The 16,036-nt window shown below is 42.6% G+C and overlaps 1 protein-coding gene across 1 annotated transcript; it reads right to left on the bottom strand.

Annotated features, from left to right (window-relative positions):
• Positions 1 to 13,065: 13,065 nt before the first annotated feature.
• Positions 13,066 to 14,670, bottom strand: LOC132884583 (general transcription factor II-I repeat domain-containing protein 2-like). Its single transcript, XM_060918433.1, has one exon. The coding sequence runs from the start codon at positions 14,668 to 14,670 to the stop codon at positions 13,066 to 13,068; it is 1,605 nt and encodes a 534-aa protein (XP_060774416.1).
• Between the last annotated feature and the right edge of the window lie 1,366 nt (positions 14,671 to 16,036).

Raw genomic sequence — 16,036 nt, 5'->3', positions numbered from 1 at the left:
TATGCCGCCTCGAGTAAAGAATTATTCTACAATACCCTCTCAAGGGTCATAACAACAGCAAAAAAATCACATCCTTCCTTCAAATTAGTTGTCTGTGGCGATTTCAATGCCACCATAGGAAAAGATTGCAGCCAGAGTAACAGCTGGGTATGTGTTGGCCAATTTAATGATGATGAGCCCACAAGTTTCAATGGCATGAAGCTTATTGAAGTTGCTGAAAACAATGGTCTCTATATTCTTAACACCTTGTTTGTTGCCAAGACACCTCAGCATAGATGGTCCTTTAAATCTAACTTAGGATACTTTAGACAGCTTGATTACATAATGGGAGAATGGTTTGTCAAAAGAGCCTCACAGAATTGCAGAGTGTATCCAAGTGCCAGTGTTCCTTTTGAATCTGACCACCGGGTAGTGGTCCTTGATGTTATGTTTCCAACTAAAGGCAAAAGGAAAATCATTTTCAGAAAGAAGTCATGCGATAGAGCCCGTCAGGTACCAAACATGCAAGTACTCAGGGACTCTGAAGATGTTAGGGTTGAATACAGTAGGCAACTTGATGATATTCTTAAGCAACCTCCATCCACTAAAGCTATAGATGAGATCACACAAGATATTGTCAGTGCTATCCACATAGCCACAGAGGAAAAGATTCCAACACTGCATAGAAACACTGACAATAAACCTTGGGTGGACAAGGAGTTCCTTACCCTTCTTGAGAAAAGGCGAAAAACAACTGATGCCATGGAAAGAAAACAACTGTCTAACCAGATACGTAAACTCCATCTTAAGTTGAAAAGCACATACTATAAAGTTAAAGCAAGTAAGATCAACTTTCCCTGTGAGCAGAGGAATACTGAAGAGGAATTCCGTCTAGCTAAAGACTATTCTGCACTTCAAAAACTGAGTCGACAGGTTATACAGCCAGAGAAATTGGAGGAACATTTTGCACAACACTTGGGAGAGAGAACATTTAGTATGCAACCTGAGATGCTGACCCCTGATCATTTCCCTCATATAGTACCCCCTTGCGATGTAGATTGTATTAACGAGAATGCACCTGGAGCCTCAGAGTTAGGGGAGTGCATGTCAAAGTTAAAAAATGGGAGATGCCAGGGAACTGACAAGATCTTCAGTGAGCAACAAAAGTATTCATACTCGAAACAACTTATCCTCTACATCGTGTTTCTGATGGGAATGATCTGGGAATGTATTATGGTCCCAAGTACGTGGCTGCTTTCTTCAATCACATGTCTCTACAAGAAGGGACTGAGGTCTCTAGCAGAAAACTACAGGGGCCTGTCTATTATTGCAACACTCTCTAAGTTAATATCTATGGTTGTTATTCAGCAAATAAGATCAATTTATGAAATGATAATAATGCCTAACCAGTTTGGCTTCAGAAAAAATCGTTCAACTTGTGATGCAATCTGCATAGTGCGGCACATACTAGAAAAAGAGAAACACCTGCTCTATGTGTGCTTCATTGACCTTAAAGCGGCATACGACTGGATCCCAAGAGAAGCACTGTTCCGTGTTCTAGAAATTTGTCTCCAGTGCCCCAAATTGATTTCTATTATGAAAGCCTTGTACACTGGCACAATGGCCTGTATAAAGGGTACTGGTCACTACTTTAATACCTATGTAGGCTGTCGTCAAGGTGCACTTGAAAGCCCTATAATATTCAATGTGTATATGGACTTTGTTATGCGATGTGCTAAACACGAGATCTCCAAACTGTTTCCTCAGACTGGTGCACGTATCGAGTTTGTCATACCAAATGAAGTTTCCCCTCGTGAACTTTGCACCAGTACAGTGTATGATGTGACCAGAATAACAGAGCTCATGTATGCTGACGACATTGTAGTGTTCTCCGAAAACATAGATGAACTGAAGAAGATCTTCGAGATCTATGACAACATGTTCTCTAGATTTGGGCTACAGATGTCCTACAAAAAGACCGAGACAATGGCCTTCAATGTGGAGGAGAATATTAAAGATCAGAAGAGCCTACTGACTGTCAGTGGTGTAGAAATCAAGAATGTGAGGCAGTTCCGCTATCTTGGCCACCTCCTTACTAACACTGGAAAATCATCATTATTCATACATCACAGGATCGCCTTAGCATATGAAATATGGAACGAGCTGAAACATGTACTTATTGATCACGAGATTCATCTGAATACCCGCATGAAAATCTTGACAGCATGTGTACGTTCCTGGCTATTATATAATGTTCAGACATGGGAGCTTCCCACTATCGAACTCCAGAAGATCAACGCTGTCTGGAATGGGTTCCTGAGAAGAATGATAGCTGGAGGCTATGCAAGGAAAAATGCCCCTACCAGAAACCAACACAAAAAGGGTATCGACCCATCATCCCAAGTGGATGGGGAACTGAACTGGGCATCTAAAATCTAACACGAAACTTTATGAAATTACCCAATCTCAACTTATCGAGGAGTTTTGCCACGTACAGTACTTAAGATATCTATTGCATGTACGGTATGTCGCATGCCAAATGATGCACTGCAAAAAAATTTTTATTTGACAAAAGGAGGAGTTGGAAGAAAACAGAAGAGTTGCTCGGGGTCGACCGTAAACAGGCCTTCAAAACCATGATGGACAAAAAGGATTTTATGCGACTGCTGGAATGCAGATTCCCAACCTCCAGACAGTCACGCCCCTAGGCCGATCTCGTGCCAGGTGGGAAACGATGATGATGATTTATGTGATGGCTCTTGATGCACTGACACCAGCATCAGTCCACTCCTTGTGAAGCTCTCCCAAATTGTTGAATTGACTTTTCTTGACAATCCTCTCAAGGCTGTGGTCATCCCTGTTGCTTGTGCACCTTTTCCAGTCAGCCTTTTCAGGAATGACCTTCTGTGGCTTACCCTCCTTAAGGATGGTGCCAATGATTGATTGTCTTCTGGGCCACTGTTAGATCAGCAGTCTTCCCCATGATTGTGGTTGCATGTACTGAACTATACCGAGAGATAAACGGTACTGTTTTACTCAAGCTCAAAATGAAATATTCTAATATTTTGAGATTTTTTTTGTGCTGTAGGTCATAATTATCAAAATTAAAATTGGAAAATTATTGAAACATTTTGGTTCACAAGTAATGAGTCTAGAATATATTAAATTTTCACTTTCTTAAATAACTGATGGAATATATTGAACTTTTTCATGATATTCTAATTGTTTGAGATGCTCTAGTAGATAATCAGGCAAGGTTCAGGCGAGGCACATAAAGGATATCAAGGGCAGAGGCAAAAGAGCAAAATCAAAAAACACAGACAAAATCAAAACAATAATCAGTACAGAAATCTATGGTTTGGTAAAGCCAGTTCAGCGGAACTGGGCATTTATTTCGCAAGGTGCATGTGCAGTGAATGTGCTTATTTAGTGTGCTGTGGTGATAGAGTCCAGGTGAGTGCAATCAGTTATCAGGGGACTGTGAGCAGGGAAGTGCAGAATGGGTGTTGTAGTCCATGGTGGCCATATTGAAGGCTGCTATGAATGCTGGGAAGTTGGAGTCTCGAGTGATTGTAGGTGCAGACATGACAGAACTACCCCCTCACTCTGGGAGCAATATCTTTTCTTGAGCAGGCCCGGGGCGAGGGCCTGGTTTGTTGGGATGCCTGGCATGAAATTCTTGACATAGGACTGGGTCCAAGATGTCCTTTGCAGGGACTTAGCAGTGCTCTTCAGGGCCATAGCTCTCCCACTCCACCAGATACTCTAGTTTGCCCTCTTTGTGGCAAGAATTTAATTTGTCATGGACAATATAGACTGGTTGTTTGTCAAGGGTGAGGGGTGCAGGAGGTGAGGTGGTGGGAACATTGGTGGCTAAGTGACTTGGAATGGCAGGTTTCAGGAATGATATGTAGAATGTGCACAAGAGCCTACTGTATCCAGGCAGGTCCAGCTTATAAGTCATGTGGTTGATGCATTGTAGAATTTTAAAGGGGCCAATGTATTTGGCACTGAGTTTCTTGCAAGCTTGTGGGTTTCTGATGTCCTTGGCTGACAGCTATACTCAGTCTCCTGGGTTATACTGGGGAGGGTTTCTCCCCTGTGGCAGTTACCATAGTGCTTCTAGCTTTGCACCACTTGCTCTAAGTGCTGGTGGACACTCTCCCACACTTGTTCACTGGATTTGAGCCATTAATCTACTGTGGGTATATCGGTGGAAGAATTGTCCCATGGGAAGAGGGAAGGTTGATAGCTGAGTACACATTGGAAGGGCATAAGATGAGTGGCAAAGTGAGGTAAAGAGTTCTGGGCATCTTCAGCCCATGGTAAGAACTGCATCCAGTTCCCCTGGTTTTTGGCACAAAAGACTCTGGGGAAACACTCAATCTCTTGATTGGCTCTTTCCACCTGTCCATTTGGCTGTGGTGATAACCAGATGTTAAGCTCACCAAAACTCCCAGTTTGTCCATGAATCTTGACCAGCATTGTGATGTAAACTGAGAACCAAAACCACTAACTATATCTTCAGGGATGCCAATGTATTGACACACATGGGAAAAGATTAATTCTGCCATTTTACATGCTGTGGAGAGACCAGGTAGAGGGATAAGTCTTAAAGACTTTGAGAATTGGTTGATGATTATCATGATTACTGTGTTGCCTTGGGATGTGGGAAGTTCTGTGATTAAAGCTATGCCTATGTAGGACCAAGGACACTGAGGCATGTGAAGTGGCATGAGTTTGCCTGCTGGAAGTGCTGAATATGAGGAGATGAAATGATTGATATCTGTTAACATATTTGGCCACCAGTATTTAGTTCTTAGCAGTTGGTAAGTGCACTGGCTGCCTGGATGCCCAGTGGCAGGAGTACTGTGTTCCCGGGTGATCAGCCAGCCCCAGAGTCATTGAGGAACATAGGCATTGCTGCTGGGGCAATCAGTAGGAACATGATATGGTAAAGCTTGTGTGAGCTCTTGGTCTATCTCCCAAGTCAGGGCTTTCACAAAGCAGGCTGGAGGGATAATGGGTTCTGGATCCTGATCTGTAGCTGTAGATGGGTGGATATGGGACAGAGAGTCAGCTTTTATGTTCTTAGAGCCAGGCCTGTAGGCTATGGTGAAGAAGAGGGCCCAGCTGGCTTGATGTGGATTCAGTCACTTAGCAGTCTTGAGATACTCCAGATTTTTGTGATCTGTGAAAATAGTAAACAGATAGGTTGCCCCCTCCAGCTAGTGTTGCCACTCCACCAGTGTCAGTTTGACATCCAAAAGCTTCCAGTTACCAACATCATAATTTTGTTCTGTGGGGATAAGTTTCTTGGAGTAGAAAACTACAGGATGCAACTTGAGCTTTTCACTGAAATACTGAGACCACACTGCTCCAACTGTGGACTGAGATGCATCAACCACTACAATAAAAGGCTTAGTGGGATTAGGGTGTTTCAGAACAGAAGCAGACGTGAATGCTGTCTTGAGTTAGGAGAAGGCTTTTTCAACCTCTTGGTTCCAGTGTAGGCCCTTGGGACCTGTTTTGAGCAGGACTGTGAGTGGAGTGGCAAGGGAACTAAATTCTCTGATGAATCTCCTGTCGAAGTTGGTGAATTCTAGGAAATGTTGGAGCTACTTGACTATGGTAGGAGTGGGCCAAGTAGTTACTGAGACATTGTTTTTATCCATGGTTACCCTCTCAGTGCTGATAATGTATCCCAGGAAGGATATCTGGGAGACATGAAACTCACACTTCTCTGTTTTGACAAACAGTTGGTTCTCAAGGAGTTAAGATAGGACCTTTTTGACATGGTGCACGTTACTTTTTTGAGTAGGATAATATATCAACATATTGTCTATGTAGGCAATGATTAATTTTTTGAGCATGTCCCTCAAAATGTCATTAATTAGGCATTAGATGACACTTGGAGCACAGGATAGCCCATACAGTAGCACATAGTGGCCAGAGATGGTGCTAAAATCTGTCTTCCACTCACCACCCTCCTGGATGTGCACATAATTTTAAGTGCTGCATAGGTCGAGCTTAGTATACTTTAGCTGAACATAGTTTTTTCAAGAGCTGAGGGAACTAAAGGCAAATGATAGGGGTACTTTACTGTGATATGATTGATTCTTCTATAATCAATGCACAGCCTAAGGCCTTCTCCATTGTTCTCCATGAAAAAGAAATCAACAGAAGGAGGTGATGCAGAATGGCTGACAAGATAATTGGCCTACTGCTCTGACAAATATATTAATCAAGCAGTTAGTGCAGGTGCATAGAAAAGAGAGAAAAAAATTACCAAAAGTGAATCAGGATCTTTGATGCTTTGGGGCTTGTTGGCTGCCTGGATAATATGTCCAGGAACCTGCTTGTTTCTGGACTTCCTTATCAACTGATGTATGAAAGGGTAGGAGATAGCAAGGGTCTTCAAAAAAAATATCCCAACTCTAAACCTACTTGTTAAAGAAAAAAATCAATCCTGGACAAGGAAAATGTATCATTTTAAGGCAAGAACAGTTATGTGTGAGGAGAAAAGCAGACCACTTAAAGCATCCATATTATATGTTGTATAAGTGAAAGAATCTTGTTGTTATGTGGACAGAACTGGTCACAAATGAGAATAAATATAGACCTTTAAAATTAAAATGTGGTGGAATCCGGATAACACAAATTACATTCAGGGATCTCTGCTCATTTGTACCTTAAAGCTGCTATACAACATAATGCTCCACATGTATAATCACAGGACTTAAACAAGATTTGAGTCATCATAACTCTTCTTCTGTTTTGTTCTTGTCATCTGTACTTGCCAGGGGCATTAGCTCAGACAATTTATAATTCCCCTTTATGGATCAAGATATTTTTTCTAATGAAGGGACTGAACCTCATAGCTCTGTCAATAGAAAATGATTGCTCTCAGTAGGGCTACAATTGGTGAACAGGTTTGACAAGAGAGGTCAGACAAAGAGCAATGAAAGTCACAAAAAGACTAATAAGTGTACCCTACCCAGATTTGGAATATGGACACCCACCCCTGGAGCCTGGCCTGGAGGTGCTGTCTGGAGATAAGTACCTGGTGACCTGGTCACCTTTGTAACCCAGTCAGGCTTAACCCAAAATGGCAGATTGGAACCATGTTCTACAGAGGGATAATAGAGAGAGGATCTGATATGATAACTTTAGTCTTGGACTGCAAGGCCCTACAGCAGATTGTGATAAGATGTCAAAGTCATTGTGGTCTCTCTACTCACCACTGACACCTCCTACCGGGAATGCTGCATGTGCAGTGCCACCAGCATTATGGATGATCCCTCCCCATCCCCTCATGGACTTTTCACTCTCCTGCCTTTTGGCAGTAGGAGGCAGAGTATCCATGCCACAACCAACAGTCTGCAAAACAGCTTCTGTCCTGAGGCAGTCAGACTATTCAACACACTGCTGCCTCCAACATCCACCTGGATTAGCCAAACCCTTCCCAACACTCACAATATGACAATAAAAACCCATTTGGCCTGACTTGATATTGTGGTCTTATGGGGGTCATGTGCAATGCCAGTTGGGCAGCGGTCGTGTGATGGACACTCTTAGGGCTAAACCTTTGCAATGGAAACTGGATTTAGGAATGTGGAATGACATTTTGCTGGCAGGAAAAAAGCTTATGTTAGTTTGTGAAACAAAAAAGTATGGACTTGATTTAGTCATCCTTAGATCCACACATAGTACCAAACTATTATATTTTTCCACCAGCTATAGGCCTCACCAGTTCCAGGCTGATAACCTAAGTACAGTTTTTCCCAGTGGACAAAGGGGTTGCCTATATAAGGTTTCAGATGTCAGGAAGGAAAACTGTATTTCTGTGCATGCACCAAATAGAGTATTCAATCTTCTTGGAGGAAGAAGAGCAGGTGACAAGAGGTTACCTCCTACAGATTCTATAGTGCTACTGGATGACTTCAGTGCTTATATTGGAGGAATGTGATTGGGAGTAACAGCCTCTCAGATTTGAACCTGAGCTGTGAAATTATTTTTTTAAGCAAACAAAAATTATACAAGAACAAACACACTGTTTGAACACAAGGTTGCTCAAAAGAGTACTTTGTACCAGACTAATAACATACCTCAGCAAGTGATGCAACCTGGACACATCTTCAGTGATGTTACCTGGGGTCTTCGAGTGTTTTGGGTCTTTCAAACATCATACACTCTCACCCAGGCGACCCAGCCAGGGGTGATCAAGCCCCAGCTTGTGTCCAGGTAGCGCTACCCTGCCCACGGATCTCCTCTTTTGATCCACAGCCACCGTGAGGCAACTTCAGCTGCCTCAGTGGCTTCCTTTATGGCCCTTGCCCCTGTGATGCCCAGCATGTTATAAGCCCGACAGAGGGACTGGCCTGCAAACCCTCTACATCCAACCTCAATGGGTTCACATCTTGTCCCCCACCCATTGCGACGGCACTCCTCCACTAATTGAGCATACTTAGCTCTCTTCCTCTCATTAGCTTCCTCAATGCGCTCCTCCCACAGGACAGTGAGCTCCAAGAGGACCACCTGTTTGATGGTTTCTGAGGTGAGGACTAGATCTGGTCTTAGTGTTGTTGTGGCTACCTTTTCCGGGAACTTAAGTTGCCTTCCCAAGTCAGCTCTCAACTCCCAGTCTTGAGCTGTTGCCAACAAACCAGAATACTTGGTCCTGGCCACAGCTAGTGGTTTCTCCCTGGCTCTCACAAAAGCGATGGTCTGCTTTGCAGGGCGGAGGCACTTGCACTGGTTGATTCTGTTGCAAATGGTATTCGCAATCGCCCTTAGTACTTGATCATGGCACCAGTGGTAGCGTCCCTCACCCAAAGCTCTTGGGCAGCTGCTAAGGATGTGCTCCAATGTCCCCCTTTTCTGGCACAGGGTGCAGGCTGGTGACTCTACCTTCCCCCAGCTGAACAGGTTTGATGGGCTTGGTAACACATCATAGACAGCCTGGATTAGGAACCAAATGCGCTGGGGCTCTGCTCTCCACAGCTCATTCCAGGAGACTTTACGGTCTAGTGCATGCTCCCATCGAGTCCAGGCTCCCTGCTGCCGCATCCCCACCACCTTGCTGGCTCGTTCCTCTTCGATGAATGCCCGCACCTCTTTCTGAACCAGTGCTCTCCTGTCCTCTCCCTTTACCTGGTCGAAGCGAGGTGTTACATTGCTGCCAAGGCCTTCTCTATCTTGAGCCACTGTCTCAACCAGTGTCCTGTATCGTAGCCGTGATTCAGCCACCTCCACAGCATCCACAGCTCTCCACTTCTGCCCCGTCCTAACTTCAATGCCGGCCTGAGAGACCTTTGGGTCCTTTGACTCTCAGTACTGCAACACCTCCCTTGTACGGCTCACTTTAAACTCTTCCAACAGGCTGCTAGTTGGGAGTTTCAGAGCACCTTGTTCAAAAAGACAATGATCAATTTTTTTTTTTAATTGTGTCAGGTTATATCAACTTAAGGCTTGAACTATGTTTTGGCCTAGAAAACTCAGGACAGCCTTCTGGTTTGCTTGGGAGCATCTTGCAAAATCTTCAGTGAGATACCTATTTAACTCTTTAAAGTCCTCACCTTCGTACCACATGAAGTTGAAAAGTTCAAATCCTAAATCATAGAAAGAACCTAAGGAGTTGTGGCTGTCGAAGCCTGTCATGGTGGTCACTAGGTGGGAAGGTGAAGCTATCAAGTTGAAGAAGGAGGCCTTCTGAGCAGGTGGTAAAGTATTCAGTTCCCCCCCCCCAACATGACACTGAAATAGTTTATGGTGAGTCTGTCTTATCTCCACTTCTACTTCTGGTTTTCATGTACAGAATATTAAGATGTTACCAAGAGATATGTCCAGAGTATGGGAAGCTAGAGGCAACATCGCTGTTAGATGTTGCTGCTCTCATTCACCTGAATCCCAACTACTGGTATAAGGATATGTCATGAGATATGAAACATGAGAGTAAGAACTTGATATGTAAGTTTCAAAATGCCACTAGGACATTAAGATCAAGAAGCCATATAGTTAAAATGGCAGTATGAAAAATGTGAAAAATCATGAACACAGGATAAACACTGACAAACCACATCAACAAAAGATACTTAACAGGATAGCAGTTGGAGAGACTTGCACAAAAAATGAATACATATCAGCATCCGTATGAAACAGTCTCAACAATAACTGTATTTTGTGCAGCACAGAACTGGAATTTAAGCATGACTGTTATTTGGAAATTGCTTTGTGTCTAAGTTCAGTGAACAGGGTACCACTGGTTGAATGGTACAGTCCCAGTTCCCTGACCATCTCATCTCATCTCATTATCTCTAGCCACTTTATCCTTTTCTACAGGGTCGCAGGCAAGCTGGAGCCTATCCCAGCTGACTACGGGCAAAAGGTGGGGTACACCCTGGACAAGTCACCGGGTCATCACAGGGCTGACACATAGACACAGACAACCATTTACACTCACACCTACGGTGAATTTAGAGTCACCAGTTAACCTAACCTGCATGTCTTTGGACTGTGGGGGAAACCAGAACACCCGGAGGAAACCCACGCGGACACGGGGAGAACATGCAAACTCCGCACAGAAAGGCCCTCGCCGGCCACGGGGCTCGAACCCAGACCTTCTTGCTGTGAGGCAACAGCACTAACCACTACACCACTGTGCTGCCTGGTCCCTGACCAATGCAAAAAAACCAAACAAACAAAAAAAAAGGAATTAAAATCAATGCTTCTAAAAATATCACATTTCAGTTTAACTGAAATACTCTGGTCTTGCTAACCCAAGCAGTTTTGTTTGGGGACAAACGTTTTTAGTGCTTGGTCTACTTGAACAACATTATTGTTGCTAGAATGATGCACAGCTTCTAGTCTTTAGTCTTTTATGCTGTTATTCAATAACATGTTTTGTTCCTCTAAGAAAGAACTAAATTGTAAAGTGTCGTTATTGAATTCAGCTGTATAGTACACAAAATATTTAGTGAACAAAGGGGTGTTTGCAAGTACAGTGTATATACAGTGGTGCTTGAAAGTTTGTGAACTTAGAATTTTCTATATTTCTGTATAAATATGACCTAAAACATCATCAGACTTTCACACAAATCCTAAAAGTAGATAAAGAGAACCCAGTTAAACAAATGAGCCAAAAGTATTATACTTGGTCATTTATTTATTGAGGAAAATGATCCAATATTACATATCTGTGAGTGGAAAAAGTATGTGAACCTTTGCTTTCAGTATCTGGTGTGACCCCCTTGTGCAGCAATAACTGCAACTAAACATTTCCGGTAACCGTTGATCAGTCCTGCACACCAGCTTGAAGGAATTTTAGCCCATTCCTCTGTAAAGAACAGCTTCAACTCTTGGTGGGTTTCCTCACATGAACTGCTCGCTTCAGGTCCTTCCACGACATTTCGATTGGATTAAGATCAGGACTCTGACTTGGCCATTCTAAAACATTAACTTTATTCTTCTTTAACCATTCTTTGGTAGAACGACTTGTGTGCTTAGGGTCATTTGTCTTGCGGCATGACCCACCTTCTCTTGAGATTCAGTTCATGGACAGATGTCCTGACATTTTCCTTTAGAATTTGCTGGTATAATTCAGAATTCATTGTTCCATCAATGATGGCAAGCTGTCCCGGCCCAGATGCAGCAAAACAGCCCCAAACCATGATACTACCACCACCATGTTTCACAGATGGGATAAGGTTCTTATGCTGGAATGCAGTGTTTTCCTTCTCCAAACATAATGCTTCTCATTTAAACCAAAAAGTTCTATTTTGGTCTCATCCATCCACAAAACATTTTTTCAATAGCCTTCTGGCTTGTCCACATGATCTTTAGCAAACTGCAAATGAGCAGCAATGTTCTTTTTGGAGAGCAGTGGCTTTCTCTTTGCAACCCTGCTATGCACACCATTGTTGTTCAGTGTTCTCCTGATGGTGGACTCATGAACATTAACATTAGCCAATGTGAGAGAGGCCTTCAGTTGCTTAGAAGTTACCCTGGGGTCCTTTGTGACCTCGCTGACTATTACAAGCCTTGCTCTTGGAGTGATCTTTGTTGGTCAACCACTCCTGGGGAGAGTAACAATGGTCTTGAATTTCCTCCATATGTACACAATCTGTCTGACTGTGGATTGGTGGAGTCCAAACTCTTTAGAGATGATTTTGTAACCTTTTCCAGCCTGATGAGCATCAACAATGCTTTTTCTGAGGTCCTCAGAAATCTCCTTTGTTCGTGCCATGATACACTTCCACAAACGTGTTGTGAAGATCAGACTTTGATAGATCCTTGTTCTTTAAATAAAACAGGGTGCCCACTCACACCAGATTGTCATCCCATTGATTGAAAACACCTGATTCTAATTTCACCTTCAAATTAACTGCTAACCTAAAGGTTCACAGACATTTGCCACTCACAGATATGTGATATTGGATCATTTTCCTCAATAAATAAATGACCAAGTATAATATTTTTTTCTCATTTGTTTAACTGGGTTCTCTTTATCTACTTTTAGGACTTGTGTGAAAACCTGATGATGTTTTAGATCAGGGGTCCCCAAACTTTTTCCTGTGAGGGCCAAATAACTTTTCCCTTCTCTGACGGCGGGCCGGGGCCAGTTTGTAACAAAAAGTGAGACGATCGCAGAGGTGTCTAAACGTAAACATTTATTGTTTTCCAGAAAGCCACACATAACCAAAAATTAACCCTTTCTGGGATCTTGACAGGAAAAAAAATCTGAAAATAAATAATAACATTATTAATGAAATATATAACACTATTTATGAAATAAATAATAACCAAATAACCATTTTCAAGTTTTTCACAGAAAAAAAGACCATGGAACATTAACTTTCTTGTAGACACAACTGTTTGCAGCTCTCTCTCATCATCTTCACTCTGAAAACCAGAAAGCAAGCAGGCTATGAAACCGAACTGATACCAACACCTACCAACACAATACATTTCACTACCAGTATGGTTGTAGAACGGATTTTATCTCAGTAGATTTCATTATGATTATATTTGTTTGTACTCAGAATGGCTCGTTCAAGTCAGAAAAGTAAGCTTACCTATATATGTTCATCAGTGTGAACTGTGGGCCTGCATCTGGCTGGTGAGAAGTTCAATGTCAGGTTCCATTTTAGTCACAGCAAGTCTCAAACACTGATGGAGATGTTCATCTGTCAATCTTGATCTCATCGGAGTTTTCAGGTGGTTCATGCATGAAAAGGTTTGCTCACAGATATACGTGCTGCCAAAAGCTGTGGACATCTTCATTGCGTGTTTTTTAATGTTTGGGTACGTGTTGTTTGGGAGGGCGGCATAGAAGTCAATGAGACTGTTGGGCTTGAATGCATCTTTCAGGGCATCACAGTTCTGTAACTCGGCCAACTCAAACTGATAAGAAGGCTGGGCTTCGTCAATGTCGGAAACAAAGGGGTTCTGGAAAAGGCGGATATCTTTTGCATTAACATGTAGTTCACGGAATCGCACACCGAACTCCGCCTTCAGCATTTCCAGTGCTTCCACACACTTTTCAGCTGGGAACGGGACCGCTGGGTTCTCTGTAGAGAGGTTTTGGGTAGCAGGAAGATGGATGAAGTTGTTGTTTTTCACTTGATCCAAAAGCAGCGCTAGTTTCACCTCAAATGCTTTTATGTGGGAATACATGTCGCAGATTAGTTTCCCTTGGCCTTGTAGCTGCAAGTTAAGGCTGTTCAGTATTTCTATCACGTCTGTTAAAAATGCTAGGTGCCATTTCCATTCTGGGTCGATCAGCTCGGGGACCATTTTGTCTTTTGAATGAAGAAATGCGTTTATCTCAGGTAGCAGCTCATAAAAACACCTCAAAACTCTGCCGCGGCTCAACCATCTGACCTCTGTGTAGTAAAGCACATCGCCATGCACAGACTCCAGTTCAGACAGGAATTGTTGGAACTGCCTGTGTTTAAGTCCCTTTGCCCTGATGAAGTTTATGCATGACGCCACAATCTTCATGACAGAATCCCACTTCAACACTTTGCAGCACAGTGCTTGCTGGTGAATTAGGCAGTGGACTTGTAGCGGGGCGATAAGACCCCGTTCTTCCATCTCCCGGTTCACGAGCCCGATCAGACCCCGAGACGTGCCCACCATACTAGGAGCTCCGTCAGTCGTGATGCTAACAAGCTTTGACCAGTCCAGATTCAAGTCTTCCATGGTTTGGCATACTTTGCCAAAAATATCCTCCCCCGTCGTAGTCCCTTTGAGACTTTGGAGGGCTGCCAGATCCTCGCACATTTCAAAGTTTGCGCTAACTCCACGAATAAAAATTAGCAGCTGCGCTGTGTCCTGCACATCTGTGCTCTCATCCAGTGCTAATGAAAAAAAGTCATATTCTTTCGTCTTCTGCTGCAGCTGGGCATATACATTACCCCCAAGTTCTTCAATGTGTCTTGTGATTGTAGTCACCAACAGACTCACGGCATTAAAGACATCTTTCTTCTCGGGACACACCTCCTCCGCGACAGCATTCAAACATTTCTTGACAAATTCTCCATCAGTGAAAGGTTTACCGCTGCTAGCTATCAGTTGAGCAACCCGAAAGCTCGCTCGAACAGACGACTGGTTCAGCTGAGCTTGGCGTACAAATGTATTCTGCTGAGCTAACAGTATACTTTTTAGCTTTGAGAGTTTGTCTGCTCGCATTTGGCCTTGCAAGCTATCATACTTGTCTTTGTGACGGGATTCATAGTGTCGGCGCAGATTGTATTCTTTGAATACAGCCACTGTCTCTTGACAGATGAGACAGCCTTTTCTTTGCATTGAACAAAAAAATAATTGTTTGTCCACTGCAGGTTAAATACCCTGCATTCTGAATCTATTTTTCTCTTACCTAATCTTTTCGCCATTATTCCGTGTTATTTGACAGTGGTGTGTCCAGGATTTTTTTTTTTGAGGGAGGGGTTTCAGATATGGCACAGACTGCAGAAGGGTGGAATAGAATGTTACGTTTCTATGCATGTACAAGTTGCGATCACGCGGCCAGACTGGAAAAAAAAAATCATAATGCATCTCTGGTATTGTTCAGGGGGCCGGGCAAAATGTGGAGGCAGGCCGTATCCGGCCCGCGGGCCGTAGTTTGGGGACCACTGTTTTAGATCATATTTATGCAGAAATATAAAAAAATTCTAAAGGGTTCACAAACTTTCAAGCACCACTAATATATATATATATATATATATATATATATATATATATATATATATATATAAATCAGTAAGAAAGCTGCAGTTTTTGTGTGTTTATACAGATTGAACAGTTTTTTTTTTTTTTTCAAGGCTGCTGTCTTGTGGATTACCTCAGATGAGGGCATGTCTTTCCACAATCAATACTCTACACCAGTGGTTCTCAACACTGGTGTGCCATAAAGCAAAGTGAAGTGTGCCGCAGAATTTTGAGGAACTCAATTCATTTTTATTCAGGCTCATAAAATATTTTTAAATACACCAATGATACTGCTTCCTAACTAAAACCATTCGTAGGTAGTCACTTATTTACAAATTTTACAATATGTTTTTACTCTAAATGGCCTTTAATACCATTCTCACTTTGATTAAAAAAAATTAGTCCATGGAGGATAATTATTTTTGTAACAACCGTAAAATGCGGTCATTCTAATTGTTATTCTTTCCACATTGCAACCACAAAGGGACTTGGGACTGTTAAAGTTTAAGCTAGTGGTTGGGGATAACTAACAATGAGCCACCATCGCCGAGATTCCTGCAGTAATTGATCACTTCCAGTATTCATAATAGGCATACATCATGTACAATTGCCTGTGCAATATGGATTAAATCTCACTAATGACATTATAGCCTATCATAATGTGTGTGACATTCTTCATATTCGATAACCAACCTTAATTTGGTGTGCCTTGGCATTCTAGTTTGGCCTTTCATGTGCCTTAGCCCCAAAAGTTTTAAACCTTTGCTCTATACTCTGAGCCATCCACTAGCATGCTCCATAAACTAGCAAAATACAAAAGCAGAGGTTACATAATCTCTCTTTCTCT

Source organism: Neoarius graeffei, chromosome 4 (assembly GCF_027579695.1).
Source record: "Neoarius graeffei isolate fNeoGra1 chromosome 4, fNeoGra1.pri, whole genome shotgun sequence".
Taxonomy (NCBI): Eukaryota; Metazoa; Chordata; class Actinopteri; order Siluriformes; family Ariidae; genus Neoarius; species Neoarius graeffei.
The sequence above is the reverse complement of the archived record's forward strand: the minus strand, read 5'-3'. Positions and strand labels throughout refer to the sequence as shown.